The sequence below is a fragment of the Acomys minous genome (genome assembly GCF_964271855.1).
Source record: "Acomys minous genome assembly, chromosome: 5".
NCBI classification, from domain to species: Eukaryota; Metazoa; Chordata; class Mammalia; order Rodentia; family Muridae; genus Acomys; species Acomys minous.
In genome coordinates, this window is record NC_140494.1 from 73724616 (window position 1) to 73747490 (window position 22875).

The 22875-nt window shown below is 40.5% G+C and overlaps 1 protein-coding gene across 4 annotated transcripts in view; it reads right to left on the bottom strand.

Annotated features, from left to right (window-relative positions):
- Positions 1 to 22875, bottom strand: part of CNTN5 (contactin 5) — a 1112028-nt gene that overhangs the window by 369794 nt on the left and 719359 nt on the right. For all 4 annotated transcript variants that reach the window (XM_084782482.1, XM_084782479.1, XM_084782480.1 and 1 more), the window contains one exon: positions 10025 to 10120. In XM_084782482.1, coding sequence (XP_084638608.1) covers positions 10025 to 10120 — 96 coding nt within the window. The remainder of the gene's footprint in view (positions 1 to 10024; positions 10121 to 22875) is intronic.

Consider the following 22875-nt stretch of genomic DNA (forward strand, 5'->3'; position numbering starts at 1 on the left):
TAGTGAAATCATCACACTGCAAAATAATGAAAAGTAAGGTAAGAACATTGTATACGTTCCAAATGTGTTCCAACACCACAGATGAGTAGTGAAGTTTAATTTTTCAGATACCAGGGCACAAAAGTTAAAAGCTGGCACAATATTCAAGTTTGGATATTAAATCTGTGTCAAGTTTCAACCGATGATGATAAAAACATACGCGGTTAGAGTTCCCTGGCTGTGTTGGCATGGCTGCTGCTGCCTCCTCACTGGGGACTCCCACATTTCCTGCTCCAAACCTCCCACTTGCAGTCCTGAACTGCATTCCAAACTCTTCCCACAGGATGCAGCAGGATTCTCTGAAACTCATCATGTTTAAAAATAAAGCACGCCCACCCCTCTACTGGCTCTTCCTTCTGTGCACCGTGTCTAGCAGTGTTTGCTTCATTTTCTGTCATTTCCAGCCAAATGTATGTTAAATAGTGTATGCTTATTTCCTGCCCTATGCCAATGTATATACTATAAAATCTTCAAGTGTCATGAGGAGTTAGGGAGAATAGTTGGGTTATCCAAGGAGTCTATTAGCAGTAAAGGGCCAGGAAATAACATGGGATTTTTCCATCCTTTGAGTTGGTTGACTTTACAATTTGGAGAAAGGCTGGGGAGGATGAGACAGAACCCACACTCTAGCCCATAGTAGTTTTGAACTCATAATGGTCCTCCTGCCTCAGCCTTTTGAGTGGTGGTATTATAGGTATGAGAGTTACCTCACCCAGCTATGAGAGTCGGGTGAGGGTGAGGGGTCAGGAAACAGGAGCTACAGGCGAGAACATGACTACCGCTTCCCTTCTTACTGAGTTAGGAAAGTACTCGGAAGATGAGTGACGCTCTACATTCAGATGCTGGTATTCAGAATGATTTGTTTTCATAGGCACAGCCGCACTCACTTTCATACTTCCTATGGCTATTTCATGTTGCAGACTGTGAGGAGGTGAAAGAGATGCTGTGACCCACAATGCCAAGCAAACTTAATACTCAAGCATTTATGGAAAAGTTGCCTGGCCCCTCACTGGGAGGACAGCCAAGTTGGTGAACGAACGAAACAAACACTTCAGTAATAATACCAGTGAGAGAGAGAGAGAGAGAGAGAGAGAGAGAGAGAGAGAGAGAGAGAGAGAGAGACGGAGGGAGGGAGGGAGGGAGGGAGGGAGGGAGAATCTAGGAACCGCTTATTGACATTGTGGAGTCTGTTATTCTTGGTGCTGATCACAGTTCATTTAAAACAAGAGCCCCTTGGTTTAATCCCATTTGGTTTTTTTTTCCTTCTGTTTTTGATCAGTGTGCTTTTCCTCTTCCTCTTAGAGATTTGCTACAGTATCTAATAACCTTAGAGGAAGTTTGAGAAAGATAACACTAATATTTTATTTTAAATTATTTACTTTATGTATATGGCTGTTTTGTGCGCATGTGTATCTGTACAGCTCATGGACCACAGGGGAAGGAGATAGACCCTTCCAGAAACTGGAGCTTTAGACAGGTGTGGGCCTCAATGTGGGTGCTGGAGTGAAACCCTGGTCCTCACAAACAGCCATCAATGCATGCATATGTGTGTACATACACCATAGTACACATATTGAGATCAGAGGATGACTTTCACGACTCTGTCCTTCTCTTCCCCTAAGAGGATTCTGAGAATCAAACTCACGTCCTCAGACTTGGTGGCAAGTACCTTTACCCGCTTGGCCATCTCACGAGATCCTGAGGCAGATATTTAATTTTTCCTACTAAACAGAATTCTAGCAAACACTGCAGTCCATATGCACATTTGGCTTCCTGACTCTGAATTTTGTTCTACTTTACGCCCTATTTCCCTTTAGAGTCAGGGTAGGTATGACTATGACTCACTCCTCTTAGAATACAGGAGCATTAATGTTTAAAGAAAACAGAGCTGTAAATTTAAAAGCTCGTTCTTCAAACTAACTTGGCTTCATTCTTATTGGATTGGTTGGCTGACCACCATGGCCAAACTAAAGCGGCAATGCAGCAGTACAGTACGAACACTGGCCACGTCAGCAAGTGTGGGGCAGCAGGTACCAGAGTGTCCGAGTTCTCTGCTTCCCTTTTCTCTACACCATGTGTACAGTAATTCAAAGGGTGGGTGCAGAAACCATATCAAGTCATTATGAATATGTAGTGAAATCCAGTAAGCAATTGAAACAATTAGTGTTAAAACTTATATCAAAGAAGTAAATCAGAGGGTTATGCAACCTAAGTCATGCTTACCACGGTGCCTGAATGGTCTTAAGGAAACTCCCGGTGGGTTTCCTAGCTAATAGTGTTCTATGGAAAAATTTGTCAGGTGTAGGCGAAATGCCAAGGAGTGCATACGCCCTGAGTTTTCCTCTGCATGACATCTATGATTTACATCCCATACCATAGCAGCAGGCACCTGATGAGAAAAATGTGGGCGTGGATTTTAAAATAGACTTAAGATTTTAAAAGCTGGGGCACAGTAGTGCACGTCTATAATCCCAGCACTCCTGGAGGCAAAGGCAGGCAGATCTCTGTGAGTTAGAGGCCAGTCTGGTCTATAAAGGCAGTCCAGGACAGCCAAGGCTACATAAAGAAACCCTGTCTCAAAAAGCTAAATAACAACAACAACAACAACAACAACAATAATAATAGATTTTAAAAGAATTTCAAATGTATTTCTTGATGGATGCCAAGCTAGGGCAAACAATTCTGAACAGCTCTGGGAACAAACGCTTATAAGTATATCATAGCTTGGGTTTAAGACCATCTTTTTCTGGGTAAATGAAGAGTAAAGAACTTACATTTTATTTATGTTGGGAAATATTAATAATAAAATTGTAAATAGGTCAATAACTAATTTTTGTAAGGGTGAATATTTATCAATCAAGTTAAATGATGAGATATCTGAGTCATTTAAGAAATATGTTTCATCAGTGGTTTATATTTGCTTAAAACCAGACTTTATATAAATTATCAGTGGGGTATGTAAAAGACCATGTGACACAGTTGGAAGGACAAGGGTTAGGAGTCACACAGGTATGAGTCTGACTTTCGGCTGTTTGGCAGTGGGAGTGAGGCCCTGATCTCTGAACCCCAATGTCCATACTGATAACAAAATTATTAACAGCAAAGGTATGATGCAGAGATAAAAATGAGATCAAATACAGAGGGTAGTTATAAAATACTGACTTCCTTTTTTTTCCTTCCTCCAGGAAAAATGGCTGATTCTAGGTGGAACTCAAAAGAAAAAATTTTGAAGCAAAATCGCACAACTCATGTCCTCCCTACAAGAGTTTTAGAGGAAACAGGATCATAGTTATGCCATAGGGATGACTGAATTGACCACTTTGAAAACCAGCTCCGTCTTGAATGTCGTTTTAAGAACCTTTTTGCATCTTTTCAATGCCTTCTGGCTTCGGTGCTGAATCCACGGCCAGAGAACACTCACGGATCACGCTGTGACACCAGCAACCTCACAAAAACAGTGCATTTGATGAGTTAAAAAGGCAGGTTTGCAAAACAGCTCCAACCGCCAGAGAACTGTTACCAAGAAACAAAGCATCTGACCAAAGGGGAAGGAGCTCTGCCGAAAGGAAGGCCTGGCAAGGCTCCCGCACTGCCCGGAAGGAAACAGTGATTACAGCAGAAATGCAAACAGTTCAGAACTTCTGAAAGGTTTCTGCTGAAGTCGGTTTTAACAGTCTTGATAAAAATGTTAAACATGCAACTTGACACGATGTACTACATACGTTACTGTTTTGAAGAATGGAGGAGAATAAATACATTTCTTGACTCTGCTTTGCGCCCTAGCCACCAGCCATGACAACACCTTGAGTTAGGAGTTAGTGAGCTTTTAAGGTGACACTGCACAGTGAACGTATGACATCATCCACAAGTTGACTGTGCAACCTGCACAGTTTGCTTTCATATTGTATAGATTACCTTATGTGAGGCGACGATTTGGGCTTCCAATTAGCCTATGATACAGAGGTCACTTGAAGACCAAGGTGCCCTCTCCCTGGCTGTCAGGGTCCCGTTTTCTCTGCCCATGTTTCTTTCCTCATCTCTAAGGCCCACACTCACATTTCCAAATGTTGCTCACCTTCCTGTTCCCTTACTGTCAACTAGTAATTAGTGTTAGCAGATAATGATTTAAAGCATCACCTTTCTCAGAAACATTTGCATTTTAAAGAGGATTCTGGAAGATGGATCTTGTGGATGAAATTGAATTTACTGCTTACTTCCCTCTGAGCACTGGCCTAATTGTTTTACAGCAGCAGCCTCCTCGTGATACTGCCATCCATGAGGCAACTTTTGTTATTCCCTTTGCAGGTATGATGGGGATAATTTAGCAACTAAAGCCGGTAATAAGTGTCAAGGCCAGGCTGAGAATCCCTGGCTGGACGCCTATTCAGCCAGGTACACTGTAAGAGTATGGAGTAACCTTGGCAACACAGAGGCTGCTTAGCCTGCACCTCAGTCCTTGGGATGCTGTGGTTTGATCCTGATCACAGCAGAACGCACCAGGGCCTGGTCACCCTAACTTCGAACAGGGGGAAGGACAAAATATTTTGAATGTACAGAAAACAAACCCTTTTATGTCCTTCTTTAAGTGCTAAGGTTAAGAATTACAGCTCTAATAAAAGGGCTGAAGGCTCTCATAATTCACTTGAACATTTCAAGAGAGGCCTCTTAGGCCCAGGAAGATCTGCCTGCTGGAGGGAGGAGCTAATGTTAGTTAGAGGCTGTTTCAGAGCTGGTGCTAGGCATAGGGTTTAAGGACTCCAAAAACTGGAGATTGGTTTCACCTAAAATTTAGTGTTAAAGAACTTCACGTCGTCATGAAGACAGAGTCATGATGGGATGGGAACCATTTAGAATCTTCCAGCTAAACTAAGGAAAACAGCTTCAAAGCAAGCCTCTTGCTTTTTCTGCTTTGCTTTTCACGGCTCCTGTTTAACATCCAGGCTGCTCGGCTGAGATTTGTAACTTTAGTGCTCTTTTTATGTTTTGCCCCAGAAGCTGGTAGTGGTCTCTGCACAGATGCTGAGCCATGGCTGTGATGTATGCTCCTCACCTGTTGTAACACAGGGCCATTGTGCTTTGGTCATTTACAAGGGACATCAACTTTTGGAGCTCCTACGCCGAGCAGGTTTGATAAACGTAGAGCAGTGCTCAACGTGCTGTCAGAGCCACCTCACCTGAACAGTTAACTTTATACAGTCAATTGAAGAGAGCTGTAATCCTACATAGTACTAACAACCTGCTCATACTACGTCAGTCTGCCAGCTCTGCCTGTATTCGGCAGCTATTGAAGGCAGCCGGTATCTCAGAAACACACTAATCAATGTCACTTTGTCCCCACAGTGCTTACAAAGTAAAGAAAAATGTACTTAACCTACTGTTTCTGCTGAGAGAGCTCTCACTCAACCTCTCAGCTACATCCTACTCACATGCTAGCATGCCCCTAGCATTCTATTTGTCTTCTTTTTTTAAATAAATTTTATTGATTTATTCATATTACATCTCAGTGGTTATCCCATCCCTTGTATACTCCCATTTCTCCCTCCCTCCCATTTTTCCCTTACTCCCCTCCCCTATGACTGTGCCTGAAGGGGACCTCCTTCCCTGTATATGCTCATAGGGTATCAAGTCTCTTCTTGGTATCCTGCTTTTCTTCCTCTGAGTGTCAGCAGGTCTCCCCATCCAGGGGAAGTGGTCACATATGGAGCACCAGAGTTCATGTGAAAGTCATACCCCCCTCTCCACTCAACTGTGGAGAATGTCCTGTCCATTGGCTAGATCTGGGTAGGGGTTTGAAGTTTACTGCACATATTGTCCTTGGCTGGTGCTGGTCCTAGGGGTCCTGTTCTTTGCCTTTTTGAGGTAGCTCAAGGAACCTGCCTTACTCAAGGCTGACTGGATTCACAGTCTACTTAATCTTTCCTTTCATCAACATCTTCAGACCTAGGCTTCTTTTTATCTTCAAAATTGCTTTGGCTAATGACTGAACAGATAAGCCATCAAGAGACAATAGATTTAAAATGGCTTGGAGCTTTGGATGGTGACGCATGCCAAGGAAGGGAGATGGAGTTTTCCTCAGAAGTGTGGCCAGTCTCTGTGGTGTGGCCCTGTGCTGATGTGTGTGTATGTGTGTGTGTGTGTGTGTGTGTGTGTGTGTGTGTGTGTGTGTGTGTGTACAGCACTACTGAGACTCTCTGAGAAGAAGAGGAGCAGGGTAGAGAGAGGCAGAAAAGGACACATGCAGTTGGGACGAGGATGTGGTAGAGAATATGGGAAGGATTGAAGATGAAGTAACAAGGGTGGGTTTTAGCTAAATCTATTGCATTCACATATTAAATTTAAAAATAAATATAAAAAGGTATTCAAGATATTAAATATGCATATTTGTATTTTCTGCATACATTCCCAAATAACATATGAAATATTAAAATTACATGAGGATATAAGTGAGCTGCAACCCTTCACAAAATGTTTGTGAAGATTGGCTCAATACTGAAAGCAAGAGGATGGTAACGTCTAAGTCACAGACATTTTTGAGGATAGTGTAAATACTGTATTGTTGAGTGGCATACCCAAATATACATTCATTATAGACTTGAGCTCTTTCCCATGGTATTGAGATGCAATGCTGAATCCCATGGATGTTTGGCAAGCCCTTTACCACTGAGATGAAGCTGTAGGCTCCACGGCTTCCTAACTTTTCTCCTGGCAATTTTAGGTCGCAGGGTAAGCTTTGAAGTGGTTCTACACATAATTAAAGCTCAATATATTTGAGATGAGAGAGCAATCGGTGCTTTCTATAGAAAGGCTGAGGTGGTGGCCAAGGTCTCCCATCTTAGCTCTTTGGCAGCGACAGTAAGATAGTCCTGTCAGTTCAAGGCTGACCACTTTGAAGCAGCTAGAGGAACATGGTGAACACACACATGTACACACACATGTACACACACATGCACACACACATGCGCACACACACATGCACACACATGCACACACATGTAAACACACACACGAATACACACTCATATGTGCACACAAATATGTACACACACACACACACAGACACAGAGAGAGAGAGAGAGAGAGAGAGAGAGAGAGAGAGAGAGAGAGATATGGAGGAGTGGGGAACGACACACACACAATCAAATCCTCTAACTAAAAATCAGAAATAATAATTAATTAAAATTAAGAACAAATTTTAAAGGTACTATTTAGAAGGATTTTTCTATATTTTTATGCAGTTTTTTCCCTATATATAATATCTTGAATTTCAAAAAGTTTGACTAGATGGAAGTTAACTTTTGTTAAGTGAAAATCAGTTTGGGAAGATTAGTTTAAGTGCCTCCAGTAGAGAGCTGCTTTCATGTTGAAGAGTGACTAACAGTGCACGCAAGCCTGACGTTTTCCTCACGTGTGCCCATCAGGCTTTCATGGTCATCTCTTGTGTAGGAAAGGGGAAATTTAACAAGAGAGTCCATTGAAGTTTTCATTGAGATCCATGGAAGAGTGTCCTTTGTACATCCTTTTGAGGGAATGAGAAACAGACCTTTGAGGTATTCCTGGCTATTGAATCCTCTCTGATGCCTGATCTGTTCCTTCATTTCATGTGGCTCTCAGTGATTCACAGTTGCCACTCTACCTTGAGTTCTAGAGTGTGGTGAGAAGTGACCCAAGCATCTGTCATGAATATAGACTCCAATAAACTAATGGCCAGAAGCTCATGTCTGTCAAGAATGCTGCAAAACTCAACTACACCCAAGGTTCACTCAGTAATCCCCAGTGCTTTCAATGAAGACCTACTAAGTGTTGGGCACTGTGTTACAAATTGGGGGTATAAATTTGAGCATGATGAATTAAATAGCGTGAAAGAAGTGCCAGCCTGCAAGAGCAACACTGAATACCACAAGATTTACTTCTGGTATTTGACGTCACATTACAAAATTCTCCTACTCGGAAACAGCAAAAAGTATGACTTAAAACGAGGAAGGAAATAAGAGAAACAAATCTGAATGGGGGCACAGCAAGGAGCATGCCCTGTGAGGATCTGCAGCACTGTTTGGATGAGACCAGAATTTGGGTTTGAGATGCTCATCTCACATAAAGCTATGGTAATTTTCTGATGTTATGGCTCTTGGCTCGACGTCATCCAAGCAGAGGCAGCCGATGAAGTTAGAGCTCAGGAGTGGTGGGGCAGAGACCCAGCCTGGGCCCCCATCCTCCTTCATCCTTGCACTGCAGCAGGTGTTCAGAGCATGTTTCCCCAGGTATTTTCCAAGGTCTCCTTCCAATAGAATGAGCATGGCCCCAGCACACAGTTCCCACTCCTCAGTGACAGTGACCTCTAACACGGCAGGTGTCAGCCACTGCTTTGGTGAGGATATAAAATGCTGTAAGGTGGCTTTTCTACCAAATCTGTGAATTTCAGTTCATTTTTCTCCTTCTCAATTATTTATAAAACAATGAGGTACAGGCAAGTGACCAGAAAGGTCACCTGAGACACAGCTGATCCTCTTTCCTCCGCTCTTACTTATGCTCTTATGTCTAATCCCAGATGATCATCTCTGCCTGAATCTTAACTTGTGCACAGATTCATTTATTAACTTTTTTTTCAGCCCCAATTCTGTGCCAATCTCTGTCTCAGTCATGTGGGTGCGATAGGAAAGAATGCTTAGAAAATGTCTGTCTTGGTAGGATTTACATTATAACTGAGGATAGTAGAAAATGACACTTTAAAATAAATGTATTTACCGTGTGTTAAAAGATGGATATTATGGAGAAAATAAAACAGAAATAAGAACGAAAAAAGTAGCCATGAAGTGAAAACTCAAACAATGCAGGTTAAGGAAGGTTCTGCCAGGAGGATAGAATTTGAAGAAATATATGTCTCTAAGGATGCATACTGCAGGTCATATGCCTACAGTGGAGAGAGACAGGCCTGGGAGCAGCTAAGGAGTGTGCCTGGTTACTTGAGGGCCATTGGCCAAGTCTGGAGGAACATTGAAGATGCACTCAGAGAAACTATACGCAGCTAGATAGTGGCTTACACCCCCCTTCTGTCCTTCAGCCCTTCTAGTGTTCTTTCACACATAAGATGTAGGACCACAGCTAAGAAGTCATGTGCAAACCAGAGAGAGGGCCCTTACCAACCTCTGTCCATGGCTACCCTCACATTAGGGCTCTACCAGCCAGAACTGTGAAAAGAGTCCCACTGTATAAGCCATCCAGCATGTGGCATTTTGATCTGGCAGCTTCAGCAGACTAACATACAGCCTCATTTAGAGTCATAGCCAGGCTCCTTACAGTGGCTTCGAGAATTCACCATCTGGCGGCCCATTAATTGATGTCAGCCCCTCTTAAATTGTTTTCCAGCAGGGGTATACTGAGATACACGTTTCCAACCACTGGACTTGAACCAAGTGAGTAGAATTAGGGGCAAGCTGGCAAAGGGGTATATATAATGATTTACAGTGCAATTTACAGTTCTGCTTCCCACAACTTAAAGAGGTAATTACCTCTTTCTCTCTCTTCGATAAGCAAGACGGTGGTTAACACATAAATAGGTTAACAATAGCTCTGTTTGAAACTTGAAGATTTCTTAGAAGTTTTATTCCAGTGTGGCAAAAAACACTATAAGCAGTGAGCTACTGTGAAGTTTATCTTCTGAATGAGGGACTCATTGGTTCTGACACTTCAGTCAGCTTTCAGGTTTTCATATCTCTTGAACTCTGGACCGTATATTCTTCACCAAGGGTGGCAGAGGCACAATGGAAACAGTCAACCGAATGAGAGGAAAACAACGGTATCACAAGAGAACAGCCTCGCCCCCAATGGCACGTCATAAGCTGAAAACCGGTAATTATGCATGCATGTTTATATAATCGTGTCACGCATGCACACGTCAGCTGGAGTCGACACTGTCACACACTGTCTACAAGCGTGAACACACAGCACATGAGAGCAGTGATAACACACAGAAGGGATGCTACCGTACCTGGAGAATGAGGCGGCGGGGAGCACATCAGCACAACCCCCTGGCCTTCCCTCACAGAGACTGCACTTCTTGTCCGGCCACTAAAATTTCCCAGATCTGTCAATACAACACAACATTTAGATGTCATGTACAAAGGAAATAAAATTTTAAAAAACTATGATAAATTTCACTTATTTTTGTATTATCTCAACAATGATTATTTTATACCTTTTGGTTTATTGTGTATTGTTGGGAGGGTCTGATGAATCTGTAAGCATCCAGTGCTAAATAAAACAATTTAAATAAGTTTGTAGTATTCACAAAATACCTCATTCTTTGTCTATTTTCTGTGCATTCTAAGTTGTTAATATAGAAAAACTAAACAATATAATATTTGAACATATTGATCATTTTAGCATTATTTTCTACATACTGATCTTTCAATGAGGAAAGCCTGCCTTTCACAAGGAGATCCACAGCGGTGGTTAGGAGTGGTACGTGGCCAGCCTGCTTCCTCATTAGCTGCCACGTCTCAGTGGTGTGTAAAAACAAGCATGAGTTTGCAAAGTGAGAGAGACTTGATGCCGTAGTGAAATATAATGAGCCTGTAAGATGCTCTTCTCCCTAAGAGTGGGTGTGGATGTCATGATTTTCCATTTTATTGAGTGATGAAAAGGCACCTCTGGATTAATTATCCTCATCTTTTTTGGTTAGTCCGGGCATAGTAAAGCTAGTAAAACTTATGTGTGTGCTGGGGTCAGCTGCCTTCCTCCAAATTATATTACATTTACAGAGATGCAAAAGTGTCCTAGAGGAGAAGAGTCCTGAAGTTGACAATGTAAATTTGTCTGTATTTGATTGTTGTGATTGATCTACGCATCACCCCACCTACAGATTTTATCTTTCTCAGTAAATTAGCCTGACCAGCATCACAAATTTGAAAATGGTTTCTTGCAAATGGTCGTTTCTTAGATAAATACTGTCTCAGAATGGAGGTCTCCATGATAAATGCTTTTTTTTTTTTTTAAATGTTCACCATTCTTTCCTTTTACATATTTTCATAATGTTTTTTCTCTATAAATAATATGTTTTCTGGAAATACAATTTAGAGCGTCAACCACTGTTCACCAACCAAACAACTGGTTAAGTTAATAAAAAAGTTCTATTGGACAGATGTGGAGACAGTCTCTAGTTTTGCATATTATTCCATCCTCTTTTACGGTCCCATGTTTCAAATTAAAAGCCTTGTTTGTGCTAAGACAGTAAATAACACTGAGGTATGTCACACCACTCTTGAGACTTTTAGCTTTTAAAACAGGGTCTCACTAATTTGTCCATTTTGTCCTTGAACTCACGGTGTGAACCAGGTCTATCAAGGCCTCAAGGCCTCACCTCACCCTCCCCATTGGCTGGAGTTACACCAGGGACCAGGCCATCAGGCTCACTTTATATTAGTTTATTTTAATGAAAAGTAATTTTCTTAATTTTTAATTCATAACCAGATTTTATTCAAACTAAGGTACAGTGATGAAGGATTCAGACTTAGTAAAAATATAGCTGTGGGTAAAAAGCAGAATAAGAAAAAATATTGAGGAGTTTAGACTGAATTCTTTGCTACATAGTGAATAAGGGGGCTTTTTACATAGCAGCAAGACGGAGGAGAAAGAACAGTCTAGTTGATTAATTTTATCAAGTGGAGTGGCATGCTTGAAAAATAAGAAAATAAATAAGAAAACAAATTCTTCCATTTGACCATACATGCATTCCCCAAAAGGCCACTCTGTGGGGTGTCTCCCTGTAAGAATGCCAGTGCCATGAATTTCAGTGGCACAGAGTGATCCAACATGCACGTGTTTGTATGAAACATGAATGGACATGGCTCGGGCCTTTAAATGCGTACATATCAGCTCTTAGGAACAGAGCCTGTATGCTGTTCTCCCAGAAATCTCTCTCAAAATGGAGGTATGAGAATAACAAAAGTTCGAAGTTGACTTTTTTGGACTGCCCTGCTGGAAGGACAAATAGACATCCCATGATGAGCTAATGGGTGTCCCAGAGCTCTGCTGTGTCTTCAGGGACTGCTGATCCTCACCTAACTCACAGATTCATAAAAGGCAAAACCTGTTTTGATATCAACTTAGTTAGACTGACTTGTAATTGATTATAAAAAGTACATGCAAAAAAAAAAAAGTACGTGCATCTCAAAATACAGTTCAGGACGTAATTACTCTGCAATTTTCCTTTCTTCATGTTGATTTCTGGGCCACCCCTTTCCTTCAAGTCTTCAGATGGAAGCTGTAATTTCTAATTGTTGTGTATTAAAATATTCTTTTTAGCTGTAGTGTTTTCAATTTACTTATTATGCCAAAAAGAATATTTTGAGATTGCAGTGCCTGAAAGATCACATTCGGCTCTCCCTGCTGTTCTGTGCACATCTGTGTGGACACAACACATGATGTTTTCACAGAGTTGCCAATGATTCACCATTTCCTCAGAACCACAGCACTGCTATCACAAAGCTAAATGGATAGTTTTCAATTAAAAATACTTTTTTTTTAAGTTTATAAATGTTTTAGCTTTTATTCTGCCTTGGCTTTCAGGGCTGAGATAGAACATGGGCCTTCTGCAGACTAGGTCAGCACTTTGTTACTGCTCTGTACTCCCAAGCCCAGAAATGATTGATTTTTTGGCTTATACCTCTGGAATGTGGTCAAGAAGCCACACCTGGCTGTATGCTCTATCTTCTGTCTTGGTCTGTCTGCTTCTAATAATGGCTGGTTCTCCTTCACAGAAGGACTGATAATTTCTTTTTTTTTTTCCAGCAAAATTTTTTTTCTTTATTAATTTATTCTTGTTACATCTCAATGGTTATCCCATCCCTTGTATCCTCCCATTCTTCCCTCCCTCCCATTTTCCCCTTATTCCCCTCCACTATGACTGTTCCTGAGGGGGATTACCTCCCCCTGTATATGCTCATAGGGTATCAAGTCTTTTCTTGGTAACCGGCTGTCTTTCCTCTGAGTGCCACCAGGTCTCCCCATCCATGGGACATGGTCAAAGGTGAGGCACCAGAGTATGTGAGAAAGTAATATCCCACTCTCCACTCTACTGTGGAGAATGTTCTGTCCATTGGCTAGATCTGGATAGGGATTTAAGGTTTACCGCCTGTATTGTCGTTGGCTGGTGCCTTAGTTTGAGCGGGACCCCTGGGCCCAAATCTGCCTATCATAATGTTCTACTTGTAGGTTTCTAGGGACAGAGGGGAGGACTTTCTAATGGGACTCTAGATGAGAGAAGCATGGGAGAATGGCAAAGGACTGGTAATTTCAAACTAAACTCCTTGTGATGCTGGGATTCCAGCAGCATCCTGCAGGTAACCCAGAGCGTGCCTTCCCCAGTAGAGAAAGGAGACAGAGTCTTAAGGGATCTCTGAGTCAGGGACTGTCCTCCTTACTGTCATGATGTAATCAGAGAAAAGTGCATGACTATTCCTCTATGCACTCTAAAAAGAATTTTGTGGCCACACCTCTCAAGGAGTCATCTGTGGCAGGACATGGGGCAATAGCATAAGAAAGGAGAAGTTACCAGGTGTGGTGGCACACACCTTTAATCCCAGTACTCAAGAGGCAGAGGTAGGCAGATCTCTGTGAGTTTGAGGCCATCCTGGTCCATAAAGTGAGTCCAGGACAGCCAGGGTGTCACAGAGAAACCCTGTCTCAGAGGAAAAAAGGAAAAAGAAAAAAAGGAAGGAAGAAAGAAATGTTGGACACCCTCCCCAACATGAATGCATCTGAAAGACAGCCATGTTTCAATTATGAAGACTTTTGAAAATTAAAAACATGCTGAGAAATAGTAGAGAAGTCAAGAGGTTGTTTCTTTTGGTTTGGGGTTTCTTTGTTTGTTTTTTGTTTTGCCACACAGCACTCTAGTGAAGCGTGTCTTACATGGCAAACCTCTTAATTGGTATAAACTTGGGAAAAGCACACCTGACTGGGAGCAGGCAGTGTATTTGGATATATTTAAGAAATTTAGAAATCATCTAGCAGGCATGCATGCAGCACAGATATTTATCATTTTAATATATATTATATTCATGCATTAAAGAAAGAAATGAGATTGCTTTTATGAATAAGGGCTTCATTTTCTTGCAATCAGTACAAAGCCTGAGAATACAGATCCCACTGACATGGTCCTGAAACTACAATCTAAGTTTTAAACTGATAAGAACTGTTGTTGAAGTTAGTATACATCTGTACATGATGCTCAGACAAATAAGCGACTGAGGATGTCCATGGTCCAGGACCTAGGGGCTGCATGCCTGGCCTCTGATCTGAGCTTTGTGCAATAGAAACACCCAGAACTCGAATTTCAATTGTAGCTGATAGGCTAATTATACCTTTGCATGCAAAGAGAGACATACAATAATTGACATGATTGACAGCTTTGATGACAGACTGTTGATTCTGCACAAGTGATGTCATAGATTCTGGCCAAGTAGAAGGCATTGCACTTCTATGCTTGCATCTATGCATACTGTACTCTAAATATTGCATTCTCATCTAGTGATATGGAAAAGATATAGATATGTCAATATGTCATGTTGACTTGGACAAGTTTGCCATAGCTCAGAGATGGGCTACCATATGGGTGAATGAACCTGAAATTTTATAGCATTTTCATAACCATGTTTATGAGTGATTAATACATGACTCATGACTGTAAGATATAAACACATGGACACCAATGCTCATACTCTCCTTTCCTTGCCTCTCCATCTCCTCTTCTCCATTTCTTTTTCTTTCCTATCTGCCTTCCTAAGTTACTTCTATCAGCTATTATTTTATTTTCTTGAGTTACAAAACCTTTCTACACGGGATATACTTACGTTGCCCAGGCTAGCCTTAAAATTCTGATCTCAAGCGACACCCCCTGCACCCTTGTGCCTTGGTCTTTCAAGTGAGTGAGACCATTGGTCCATGGTGACAATCCCGCTCATATTTGTGAGAAAACTAAACAGCACACAAAACAAGGACAGTGTTATATACAGTGAGGAGACATGATTATTTTCGCACCCAAACTGACTAGTAACTAGGGGAAAGACAAGTATTTACCTGATATTACAAGTTAAGAAGGATTTTCTTCTGCAAGGCTTCAAAAAGATCACACTTCTGGGGGAGGTGCAACAGGAGTAAATATCGGAAACTATTAAAGATGACAAGAAATGCTACAGAATTGGGAATGAATGCTGTGGCTCCGCTGTGGCCTGAACTTCCATTTCCTTCTCTTAAATGCTCAGAATGAAGAGCATATTCCATAGACAGGGGCTGAGGGTTGACTTGGGCTAACTATGCATTTATCCTGTAGACAGTACCAGTGGTTGAAAATTGCTGATGCCTTGAGCCTCCCCCTACACGTATGTACCTAATGGACAGTTTGATCTTCATTGTGGGTCCCCTTGTAATTTGAGTGTGTGCTCTCTATAACATGGAGTCTGTTGTCCCCTTTCTATCAATTTGTCCTAACTGGGCTGCCTTGCCTGGTCTCAGTGGATGAGGATGAGCTCAGTCCTGATGCCATTAGATGTGCGTTGGTGGGTTGGGTGTGGTTTTTCTGCAGACAAGGGGAGGGGGGTAGCGGGAAGAGGGTGGGAGGGAGGAACCTGGAATGGAGGACGAAGGGGCTATGATTGGGATATAAAGTGAATATATAAATTAAAACTAAATCTTAAAAAAAAAAAGTGTTGTGAACACAGATTTGATTCAGTACAAATCCCAAACGTTTTCTCAAGATTTAGATTTGGACGTCCCATAAAAAGTAAAGCCTTGAAAATAGTAAATTCCATGAAGATTATTAGAAGCTTGTGTTTTATTTGGTTTCTACAATTAATAGATATTTGGTTGAAAGAAGTCAGTAGGAGAGTTCTCGCTAGCTTCTGTGACTGCTGTAGAGACATATTTTACAACACTGCCTTTCAAAGAGGTTAATTACATTTCTTCAGCTGAGTCATTGCTTCTGTTTTATCCTCAGGGTCATTCATGTCACTGTCTGGCAGATTTTTTTTTGTGTGTGTCTTATGACACATACGGCAAAATATCCCAGGAGAAAAACTGGTCAGCTTTCATTCAGAAATACTTTAGTATAAAAATCCCCTTTTAAAAGGTTGCAAAACCGATGTATTTAATTTAGCTATTTGTAGCAACTACTTTCATTTCTACAAGAACTTAAGCAAGGTGGGAATATGGCACAAATACTTCTGCTTTAAACATTACTAGGTCGTGTGTGTGTGTGTGTGTGTGTGTGTGTGTGAGAGAGAGAGAGAGAGAGAGAGAGAGAGAGAGAGAGAGAGAGAGAGAGAAGAGAAGAGAAGAGAAGAGAAGAGAAGAGAAGAGAAGAGAAGAGAAGGGGAGAGAGGGCAGAGAGTAAAGACAAATGTCTCCCTGTCTGTTTAGCCATGGATGCATATGCATGCTTGTGTTCAAAAAGGGTGTGTTTCATATGCTAGGCCAGGAGCCATTCAAGAGTTTGAAGTTGGACAAAGATGGTCTTTAGAAATTTAGGTAGAATCTTCAATAAATACAGCTAACTAAAATTTATTTTCCAAAAGATGAGTGGTTAATAGATGAGAAGGTGAATAAGGAAAAAAACATTCATTAGATTTGTTTCCAAAAACATTTAATTTATCATTTTCTAGTCATATAGCCACTCATGAGCATGTACTACCACCACAATCTATAATAGCCAAGATTCTCATTTGATTATTTCACTATATTTTATTTATTTACCTTGGGCTCCTGTGCATATGGGAGATTTACACCTGCCTATTATGTGGTTAGAGGTCAGAGGACAGGTTGCACGAGTTTGCTCTCTATTATTATCTGTGTTCCCAGGGAATCCAATTTAAGCCACTTGGCTTGGTGGCAGGTCATCCTACCTATGGAGCTATCTCACTAGCCCCAGCCTAATAGCAATTCTTAAAATATAACTGTGTTTGCTAATGGTAGCTGGATGGAAAGCTATGGAAGCACAGAGTTGTGTGATGTTTTATTGTCGGTTGTGACCTTGCAACTAGTGATCAATGGTAGACCCGGGCAGGGTCTGAGAGCTCCATTCATTGAAGAGGGCACAGAGATTAACCAAGGTACAGAATTTCATAGCCAGGAGCATGGCAGCATTCCAGACGATTACATCAGTATTGAGTGGAGAGTGGGGTATGACTTTCACACATACTCTGGTGCCTCATATTTGACCATGTCCCCTGGAGGGGGAGACCTGGTGGCACTCAGAGGAAGGATATCAGGCTACCAAGAAGAGACTTGATACCCTATGAGCATATAAAGGGGGAGGAAGTCCCCCTCAGGCACAGTTATAGGGGAGGGGAGTAAGGGGAAAATGGGAGGGAGGGAAGAATGGGAGGATACAACGGATGGGATAACTGTTGAGATGTAACAAGAATAAATTCATAAAAAATATTTTGGAAAAAAAGTCACTGCATTGTCAACTGTTAGCTTAGAATGATTTTCATTGATGGAATTTTTTCCTTAATTTTTTTGTATGATAATATATGTAATAATGCTGTAATTTTCTTAAATATTTGATTCAAGTTAGCTCTGAATAGAGCATAATAGGACATTTCCAATAATGTAATTTATTTCTGCAGAGTATCAGTTTAGCTAATTATAGGTATCTGAAAAACACACTCTATTATGCAAAGATAAGGATGGAATTAAAATATGCATGTAATAAGGTAAATCTACAAGGGCTGAAAAAAAGTCCTAATAAAACTTCCTAGGGGTTGAGTTTTCTGTGGTGACATACAGCAGACCAGTTGAGCAAGTACTTGCCAAGTCTTGCTGGTTTCATTGCATATTATCAGACACACAAATCACCCAGGCTCACCAATTACACACTGGAAATAAAGGAAGCTGGCTCATGTTTTCCTTGAAGGAGGCACTTTAAAATTCATTTATAAGTGAAACTAATTTGTAACTACTTTTGTGAAAAGGTAAATTGTCTAGAGAGCATGATAAACATGGTTTTGATGTTAGATTATTTCTCTGGTGTTTAAAAGTTATGAAATGCTATTTCAGTCATGAATGTTACATATGAGGAAATAACCTGAACTTCAGCATGATGTACATAAATTTGTTTATATAATGTGGAGAGGAATAGTAAGCCTGGAAGAGACACTACACTTATATTGACAAATATCTAAGCTCAATATAAACAAAGATATAAATAATGTATTTCCTGAATTCCTAAGTCCACTTCTTTCCAAATTCTGATCAGCATTAGTTCATCAAAACCATGGGAAATTCAAGCTGAGGACGATGTGCATGCTGTAATCCTAGCACTAGGAAGGCTGAGGGCAGTCAGTGCTACATAATGAGAACCAGTCTCAGAACAATAACACACACACACACACACACACACACACACAAACACACACACACACACACACACACACATACACAAAGAATACAGTATGTAAGAGGCTTTGCATAGTAAAGACCCATAGAGATGGCGTAAAGATGTCAAGTAGTAAAAATCTAAAGTTGTTTAGCACATCGATTCCTGAAAGCCGAGCATCTTTTCGTTGCCTCCCAGATGGTTGTAATCTTTTGTTAAATGGTCTCTTATCTTTCTTTCACCCTTCCTCCTGTGGGGAGCTGGTGGAGCCCTTAGAGATGTGTGGTGTGGACTTGCCATGTCAAGGACTCAATGCCTCAGACAAATGGGAAAGGCAAAGCTTTCCCTCCCTACCCAGGCTCAGAGGAATGGCAAAGCCCTCTTCTGGTCCAATTATGGTTGTTATGAATGAATGACCTTTAGCTAAAAGCAGTATGTGCAGAAACTATGAGCCACAGATGCTGGAGACCACTTGCCTAGATTAGTCCAATCTGCTTCCTCTCAAGATGTATGCAACAAATATGCTGCCTCAGTCAGATGGATAAGTAAATGCACTGCACTTTGTGGCTGCTGCTGGGGCCACTTCATCAGAATCACTAACCAACCCCATCCCGGCACTTCTGTCCATGGTCTGTGTGTCTGTCCTTTCTTCATCCCCTCTTCAACATCCACCCAAGTTTCTAGGGCTCAGTTGCAGAGATCACAGCACTCTCCATTTCATTCCAATGTATTACCAGACTTGTTCCTACTTTGTGCATAAGTAAACAATAGATCAGGGGAAAAAATCAACCACTGTCACCTGGTCTGCTCCGAGTTCACATGTCTACAGGTGATCTCAGTGACCACTGGTCCCTGGGTCTAGAAGGCACCACAGATATCTACTTTCCTCCCATTAGTTTTTATTCAGTGGTGAGATGATTTTTAAGATGGTGTCTTTGACTCTGAGTATAACATTCTCTTTGTCAACCTAAGTATTATGCATTTTAATAAAGTAAGTTTTTTTTCTTCCTGATCAAAGCCCGTTCTAAATTGCATAAGACTCCCAGTAATCATAGTCTCTAGGATCATACTGTGGGATAAAGGGGAATTTTACATAATCAACTAATATGTATGCTTGAGTGTTTTCCTCTACTAAATTTGTTTTCAACGGCTGTGTGTACTGCGGAGCACTTGGGACAGTCCCAGCTCCATATAAAGTGTAATGCAATGTAAATCGCTGCCTTCTCGATTCCCCCAGCTCATTTACTGCTTTATACTTAAGGCAAGTACAGCCAATTTGCATATTTTTCCTTTAAGTGATATAACCTCAACCATTCTATCTGCATTTTTTACACCTTGCTTAATTAAAACCTCTTAGGGCGCTTCTCCAACTCATGACTCAGCAGCCAAGTGATCAATTTCCAATCCATCTTACAATTTGACAAAAACCTCATGTTTTCCCTTAAGGCAATTATCCTGCCACTGCCCTTGAGCCAAAAGTCTCTCTTCTCATCAAATGTGTCCAGGAGTTTTAATTGTGATCTTCACTTAGGCTATATTAATAATAAAGTCATGTTGGGATGATGTACAATTTTATACATGACTTTACTTGCTACTATGACGCCTTCTACATATGGAAATTGTCCATAACAAAAGACTGAATATTAAATCATCACAGGCCAGAAACCAGAGCATGGGGAATTTTTCCCCATGTCTTGTGTACAGGAATTAGTTAGTGAATAGATGCATATTTTAAAAATTAGTTGATGCAAAGTAAAGTGAATAAATCGAATTTATGCATTTTTTCCTACCTGAGTCATGTCCTGATGCTAAAATTTTTCAAAAGATATTTTTAATAAAATTTTTTCAACATAGATTACTTTTTGTGGAAAATTAAACACATGAAGAAAATCTTTATAAAAAGAAGCTAGTTGTGACACGAAGGATGAACTGAACTAGTCATGTCTTGCTTATTGGAGTCCATTTACACCTGTGCTATCAGCTCCTCTACAATCAAGTACATGAAAGAACTCTGCAGGAACTGTGGGGTATTTCAGAAAAGTGCTTCCATTTGTGGTGAGTTATTGAATCTTCATTACCCACACTGCTGAGGGCACCTCACAGTCTAGGTTTGGCAGACAATTATCTTTTCCTTTTCTTTTTTTTTTTTTAACTATCTTTTTAATGTAAAGCATCTGCTGGTCAATATTTGAAGCTGTGTAGCTCAAAAGACAAAGTCCAGGGTATCATGAAGTACTATCAAAGTTTACCATGCAGCAGGATACCACTGTTTTCAATATTTTACCCATTTACATGTGTAAAGTCCTTGCTCTGTGAGCATGGACACCTAAATTCGGTGCTCAGAAAGCATTTGAAAAAGCCAGCTTGGAGGTGCACACTTGTAATGGAAACCTCTTAGATCTTTGGTTCTTGCTGGCTGGGAAGCCTAGTCAAATTAGTGAGTCCCATCACTGAAAGCCCCTGCCTCAGCAGAGGTAGGTGGTGACTGGGTGATGCCCGTGGTTGGCCTTGGTCCCACCTATGGCCATGAGCACAGAGTTGAGTGTTAGAAACACTCACTGCCACTGGACTTCTGTCCCTTGAACTTAGACCCACATGACCATGGATGATACACCTTTGTCTCCTTACCCATGAAATGCTCATCATAGCCTTTGTGCAATATCCTTATCAAGAGACAGAGCTTCACATTTTCAAACAGAAATATAAGCACTGAGGATACACTGACACTGAGTAACCAAACAAAAGTGCTGAAGAGGAAAGATGTATAACACACAGTGTCTGTTTCATTACACTTATTTTTTCTTCCATTCTTTTTGAGTCCATTTTGTGTTGAGGGCATGCAGGCACTGAGGACATAGCCTTTCAAGCAATATTCACTGATAGCTGTTTTTAATTTTTATCTTTAAGGAATCCAAGAGTTTATATATTACTTGTTTGCCCATCACTCTCTTTCTCTTTACGAAAATTTGCAAATATCAGCTAAGCTCTGGCAGATCTTTGGGGGTTAATAATGCAAAAATGCCCTATTACCAAATTATATCACTCTAATATTTAGACTATATCCTGTCTTTTTCTTAAATTATTTTATAGGACTGTTTAGAAAGTTCAAGATTAATATTAAGCTGTGTGACAAGAAACTCAAAATCAATTGTACCTTCAATAGTGACATCACAGACATTCCTCTGCTAAGTATAACCTTTCAAATTAGTATTAATGGAAAGATTTCTTGTACTATTCTATTTCATAAAGCTCTCTTTAAAGGTAAAAAGTTGACATTAACTCCTACCATCTTTTCAGTATTTAAAAAGGGAACCAAACCTTAAAGTATTTATAACTGCTTTATATTTTGATATGTTCTAACAGCAGCATTTTAAAAATTAATTTCAATTTCTCAATTGTTTAGATTAAAAGTCACTGCCTTGGACTGGACTCCATCTGCTTTCTTCTATAATATGTTCATACACACAAGGTACATTTCTGCCTCTGCCTCTCCTACCTTCCTCTCTGACTCTCTCTGCCTGTAGCTATACATAAATCCATATGAGTCCCTGTGAAATGACTGTTTTTACCAGAAGCTTCCCCATGATGGTTCCAAGTGTATGCAGATGACTGCTGATCCTGGAGTGTCTCAAGCACACAGCCCCAAGGAATATTCAGTGAACAGGTGTTGCTCATTGGTGGTTTGGCTAATGGTACTAATACCTAGATTAGCTGTATTTTCTTTTTGGCCAACACATCATTTGCATGGGTTTTTGTTGATGTTGTTTGTTTGTTTGGTTTGGTTTGGCTTTCAAGCTAGGAATTCTCTGTGTAGCTTTTTTTCAGAAACTCATGCTATAGACCAGGCTGGCCTCAAACTCACAGAAATCCACCTGCCTTTGCCTCCCATGTACCACCACCAGCCAGAAGCATGCTTTTCTAAATAGAATTTTTGTGTGGCTCTTCATATATCCGAAAAAAAAAAAATATATATATATATATATATATATATATATATATCTCACCACTTTCAATTTTAGTAGCTAATTTAATATGGCTATATGTGCCATGTATATGTCATTTATCTCAATGATGTGTGATAAGTCTTCTGTGAAGATATTATTTTTGTCCTCTTCATTGTAAATATTTTTTTCACCTTAACTTTGTCATATGTAATATAATTTTAACATATATACAGAGTTATATCTATCTCATATATCTATCACATATCTATTTTTCTTTTCTAATCTCATGTCGATATGAAGAAATATGTTTATCCATTTATTAATAACTCGTGGCCAGGCAACATAATTCTCTTCTACTCTAATGGAGAGGTTTAACAGAACTTTTAATCCTTACTCTCACTTTAAGACTTATAAATTTTAATCGAACCCCTACTCTGATCTAGCCAATGGAAAAGCCATTCTCAACAATTATGTGGAGAGTGGGCACTGTCTTTGACATGAACTCTGGTGTCCCATATTACC